The sequence below is a fragment of the Heteronotia binoei genome, chromosome 7, assembly GCF_032191835.1.
Source record: "Heteronotia binoei isolate CCM8104 ecotype False Entrance Well chromosome 7, APGP_CSIRO_Hbin_v1, whole genome shotgun sequence".
NCBI lineage: Eukaryota > Metazoa > Chordata > Lepidosauria > Squamata > Gekkonidae > Heteronotia > Heteronotia binoei.
Genome location: NC_083229.1, coordinates 133,824,728 through 133,830,862, shown reverse-complemented (window position 1 = coordinate 133,830,862; position 6,135 = coordinate 133,824,728). Strand labels below are relative to the sequence as shown.

The window sequence follows — 6,135 nt, the reverse complement described above, 5'->3', positions numbered from 1 at the left end:
TGCCACCGGCACCAGTGCCCCTGCCTCCTACTGAAGAAGATCCAAGCCCCCCTGCCTCGCCCTCTCAGGTGGCTCGTGTACGGGACCGCCTTCGTCAGGACCTCAGGGATCAGAGGAGGGCGGTACACAAGCGCTCCCTGAGCCCTGAGTTCTAAAAGGATCCTGGCCGCCCTCTGAGTCAGCAATTAGTCCAAATGGGCAACAGACAGCAGAGGGCTGGGAGAAGGCTTTGTGGAAGCAACTAGTCACTTACCTGACGTTCTAGCATCCACTGCGGCTTCTGACTTTGGCTTCTGGACCCCTTGACGTTGGCTTTGACTTCTGCACCCCGACTTCGGCTTCTGAACCTCTGACCTGTGATACCTGGACTGTGATTTGGTTTTGGTGCTTTGAACCCTCTTTGCTCACCGGCTACAGACCTTGGACTGCCCCTGGACTTTGCCTGGCCTGGCCCCAGCTCATGACAACACCCCTCTGAATGGCTAAGGGCTGATGGATCTTCATACTCATTTGTGTCTGATAAAGTAAGTTTTGATTCATGAATGCTTATATTTGGAGGGAGGGGGGATTGGACTCAGATTGTCCCCCAAAATTATTAGTTTATTTTTTGTTGCCTACATTAGAACTTTCCTGTGAAGAAGCACAAACCTGCTGCCATTCATGTATTGACAAATGATGATCAGAAAATCTGAGAAGAGTATTTGCCACTGGAACAAACACACAATCATCTTTCTCTCCTTAGTTTTGATTTCTTTCATTGCATGTTTAACATGTGACACAATCCAACCACACTAAAAGTATTTATTTTAAAAAGAAACATTTAATATCTTTTTAAAAACTTTATAAATGTAAGACAAATAATAGAATATTGTGCTGATAATAGCATTTCCATATTAAGGGCAGTCTATAAATACAGTTTCAACTAAATGTATTATCTATAATACAGGAGGTAAAGAAATGCAGATGCATTACGTAGGTAACAAAGGATGAAAAAATTCATTTTAGAAGAATATACATTTTTTAAAAAAATGAAAATCCTGAAATTTCTCAATAATCCTGACTATTAAAGAAAGTCTACAACTGGGACTATAGATCTGGTCTATTAAAATGTACAGAAAGACTGTTTACATCATTGCACATTATTCATCCCTTTACTTTTCTCCTTGCTTTACAACCTTTAAAAGTTACGTGCTGACCCAGTCATCTGCATGCACGCATCGGAAAGGAAAGGTGGGGGGCACACAATGCTGCTAATAAAGTCCATAAGGAAAGCTGCCTGCAGCCTTCCAACCAAGACACTTCTTTTCTTCGTCATGGATGAACCAGCCAGTTGGTTAGTGCAAGATGGCTGAATTAGCTCTTCCTTAATATGCTAAGTGGTTTACTTAAAAAAAAAATCCCCTCTGATAATACAGCAACGGTCAATGCAAGTTGGTTTTAATCTATTTAAGGCACTTCTTCCTGCTTAGAAGGCAGTGTTAAGTTAAGGCATACAGTACGTTATCTAGAGGTAACAAAACTTTGGACATCTTAACGCTTGACATGCTCATCAGTGAGTTTAGTTGAGGACTATGCAAGCAGACGTTAGATGAACTTGTGTGTGTGTTGCTGGAGAGATGCTTTCAGTTTCCATATCTGGAGAAGCCAAGAGGCTGGCAGTGATATATCTTGATACAAAGAGTGCACAAAAAGTATTCTTGGGTTTCACCTGGAGCTGCCTTGACTTCCATGGCTACTCACTGACCGAGAGGTGCTGTAGCGCTTCTTCACAATCATGCTGATATAGGCTTTCATCAATTTGGCAATGTCAACCACCTGCCCATGACCAAATGCAAATCAGTTAATGCACAATTCAGTGGATGGCATTTTCTGTGTGAGCGCAGGCAATGATGAAATGTTGCGACCCGCCCTGAGCCTGCTGGCAGAGGAGGCTCGGATATAAATCAAATAAATGAAATTTCCTCACCTGCAGTCTGATAAAGTAACAACAGCCTAATTACAGACATTCCATAAATGCTATTTTTTGGGGTACTGAAGACCAATTATGGACTTGCAGCCCTTTCACATGCATGTTTACTCAAACATATGGCCCACTATGTTCCATGGAATTATGGTCAGCTAGGCGTAAGTGTAGTTATGTGCTAGGCACAGAAACCTGACTTCACAGACATGAGAGGCAGTGGACTAACTAGGAAATGGATCTTGGGTTGTAGTCACCAACTCAAGGAATGTACTGAATGTACCTCACCAGAGACTCCTGGGTGAGCTTTAATTTCATTGAGTTCCCATGAGTTCCTGTATTGCCCTTTTCTGCACTTTTTCTAAGTACAGAAACTGGAACTGTACACAATATTCCCAAATGAGGCTGTACCAGAGATTTATGCAGGAGCTTTATGATAACTGGCTGATTTGTTTTCAATCCTCTTCCTAATAATTCCCAGCAAAGACAACTTCAAGAGAGGACTAGATAAACATATTGAGTAGAGGACCATTGGTGGCTCTTAGCTACAATGTACAGATGGAACACTTTGTCTGGGGCAGTGATGCTCTGTACTCTTGGTGCTTGGGGGGCAATGGTGGGAGGGCTCCTGGCCCTACTGGTGGACCTCCTGACACCACCAGGGTTTTTGGCACTGTGTGACAGAGAGTTGGACTGCATGGGCCACTGGCCTAATCCAACATGGCTCCTCTTATTTTCTTAGTGGCTCTTAGCCACAAGGAATAGATGGCATACTGTCTGGGGCAGTGATGCTCTGTCTTCTTGGTGCTCATGGGCCAAGTATGGGAGGACTTCTGGAGTTCTGGCCCCACTGGTGGACCTCCTGATGGCACCTGGGTTTTGGCCACTGTGTGACACAAAGTGTTGGACTGGATGGGCCACTGGCCTGATCCAATGTGGCTTCTCATAGGTTCTTAGAAGTCATGGGATAACAGAACCAGTCTTCATTTGTATTAAAAAGTGGTTAAGCAACAGGAAGCAGAGAGTGATCATACTGGGGGGAAGTGAGCACTGGGAGTCCCATTAAGTCCAGTATTGGGGCAGGTACTATTTAATTTGTTCATAAATGATTTGGAAATGGGGGCAAGCAGTGTAGTAGCCATGTGTGCAGATGATGTCCAATGATGTAGGACTGTGAAGATCATGGGGGATTGTGAAAACCTCCAGGAGGATCTCTCTAAATTCAGTAAGTAGGCGGCAACATGGCAAATGAAATTCAGTGTTGGTAGGGTAAGTGATGCACATTGGAATAAAAAATTCTGACTTCATGTGCTGATGGGGTCTGAGCTGGCTTAGTATTGCAGTGGACAGCCTGATGAAAATGTGAAGCAGTAATAAAAAGGCAAACATCATGCTAGGAATTATTATATGGAAAGGGACTGCAAATAGAACAGCCAGTAATACGTTTTGTACAGAGCTAGGGTGCAGCTGCATTTGGAATACTGTACGTGGTTCTGTGCACCTTTCCTATAAAGAAAGGGTGGAGGGTCGTTGTGTCTTTTCAGTCATAAAAAAGATGGCTAAGCGGGGACAGGTTAGACACGTATAAAATTATGCACGTGGCAGAGAAAGTAGATAGAGGGGGCTTTGTCTACCCTAATACTAGAATGTGGGGACACCAAATGAAGTGGTTGAAAAATAGGTTCAGGATAAACAGAAGGAAGTCTTGCCTTGTTCAATGAGTAATTGCACTGTGGAATTCACTGCTGGGGAGGCAGTGACAGTCACAAGCATAGATTGCTTCAAAAGAGTGAGACTGAGTCATGGAGAAGAGGTCTGTCAGTGGATACTAGCCATGATGAGCAGCAAACCTCTGAATACCAATCCTAAGAGGCAGCACCAGAAGGCCTCTCCCGCCATGCTTAAAGTTTAAAGTTTAATGTTTTATATTGTTAAATCTAAAGGTTTTTATCTACTATTGTATGTTTTTAAAAAATGTTGTTAGCCGCCCTGAGCCTGCCGAGGTGGGGAGGGCGGGATATAAATAAAAATTTATTATTATTATTATGCCCTGTTTCTTTGGGCAACTGGTTGGCTGCTGTGTGAAACAGTACATTGGACTAGATGGGCCACTGGTCTGACGTGTTCTGATGACTTTGTGTTGCACAAGGCACTGGGGATGGAATTTACTGCCACAAGATGAAGCAAAGGCCAAGACTTTGGATGGCTGTAAAAGGGGATCAGAGAGACACCCAGCAAGGACAGGTCCATCCCGCAGCTGTTAGCCATGCTGACTGAAGGGGACATCCATGGACTGAGGCAGCCTGCCAGGAAGAGGAGCTGCTGGGCTCTGTATCTGTGGGCAGCCTCCTCCTTCCTCTGCTTTGTGGATTTCACACACCATCTGATTGGCCATGACAAGCAACAGGAGGCTGCTTTGATTTAGCCAAGTTCTCCTGAAGCATGTGTGGCACATAGATGAGATTCAAGCAATGGAGATATGTGGAAGAAGGCAGCCCATGACATCAAGATAACTCAAAGAAAAACCAAGTGGACATTTTTTAAAAAAGATAATTACACGTGAATACTTTTTTGGCATTAAAATAGAGCAGGTATTGCACTGAAGCTGGCATTAACACTGAGCCTATACAAAATGTGAAGGCAACAGAATGATGGAAAGGCTTTTTTGAAAACTGGTTTACAGTGTATGTCTGTAAAAACATTGAGAAGGAGGGCAGCCAAAACCTTTCGTCTTTCCTTACCTCGCTGGTCCCAAAGAGCAGCTCTCTCTCATCGACAACAATCTTGTAGGCGTTGGCAAAGGGAGCCCCAAAGGAGAGGATATGCTCATACTGGAAAGTTTCCAGCGGCCTGCCCTCCCCACGCTTGTAGACAGAAACTGCATCAGCACTGACGCCCAACCAAAGCTCCTGAGGGAATCCCCCTTCTTTGCACTGGGGGAGGAAAAAAACAAAATAAAATCAAGGGGAAAGCAGATCTAAGCAACTGACTAAATCCTGCTAGAGATGTGAAAGCCCAGGGGGGAGTAGGAAAGAGCCAGAGTCCAGGAGCACCTTCAGGACTGCAGGGGAGGAGCTTCCTGAGTCATGGCTCACTTCCTCAACTATCTGAAGTTATCTGAAGAAGTGAGCAGTGACTCCTACTCTGCCACAGATGTGGTTAGTCTTTAAGGTGCTGCCGGACTCTTGCTCTGTTACAGCCAGTCTGACATGGCTGCCCACCCCAAAAGTGGGGATGCAGAAAATAATCTGTGTGAAAAGTCATCGTCTCCATCTCCTGGACACCCCCCCATAATGGCTCGAACAGATAAACCAGAAATTTTAGAAAACACTGGGGGGGGGGGGGGGGGAGAACAAACCTCCAATGAAACATTTTCTCCTTTGGAAGATGGGGAATGCTTTTTAAGACAAGGTTTTGTTCACTTAGAACATATGGGTTGAAGACTTTTGTGTCAGACAATCCACCGCATTAGAGATATTTGTTTAAATTGACTGATTTTGTCCACAATTTGTATTCCATGATATGTATGATAATACACTATTGAATAAGTCAGTACTTTCGGTGTAATAAAGTTTAATTCATATGCAAATATTTCAGGTCCTGTTGTGATTGTATGAGTATTTCTGTCTTTTGTTTACTACAAAATTGGTATTTTCTGTTTTAAACTTGCATTTTTTCCCCTCCCGTGGCATCAAAATTTCCAGAAATTCTGCATCTCAAAACCTTCCAGTTTTCTATATACAACTACAATGATTATAACTTCTATTGCACTGTCCAGCACACAATTATTTTCTCATTTAGATTCAAAACTCACCAATTGTGAGTTATGCTGGAAGCAATGTCAGATACCCCATGAGTTTCTCTAGCAGTGGAGGGATTGTGAAGCATTTCAAAGGTCAAACCATTCAACATGCTCCCCTTTGTACTGCACCAGGCCAAAGGAACCTGATACAGACACTCCTTGTTGTATCTTGTCATAATTCAGCCTCTACTTCAAGGTGAGAGGTGCTGACATAGTCTTTAATCAGCTATTAACTCTTGATTTGATTATGAAACATCTACAAGACCCTAGCAAAAAATACTTCAGTTGGGCCAATTCCTTGCACAAGCAGGTGCCCCAGGTCTGAATCCCTCTGGAAAGATAGATGCTAGCAATAACGCACAATAGTTTCTGT

At 43.6% G+C, this 6,135-nt stretch overlaps 1 protein-coding gene across 1 annotated transcript in view; it reads right to left on the bottom strand.

The window, feature by feature from the left end:
• Positions 1-1,390: 1,390 nt before the first annotated feature.
• MYO10 (myosin X) overlaps positions 1,391-6,135 on the bottom strand; it is a 191,077-nt gene continuing 186,332 nt past the window's right edge. Inside the window, exons 39-40 of the mRNA XM_060244309.1 lie at positions 4,702-4,893; positions 1,391-1,815 (exon numbers count right to left, since the gene is read on the bottom strand). Coding sequence (XP_060100292.1) covers positions 1,705-1,815; positions 4,702-4,893 — 303 coding nt within the window. The 3' untranslated portion in view covers positions 1,391-1,704. The remainder of the gene's footprint in view (positions 1,816-4,701; positions 4,894-6,135) is intronic.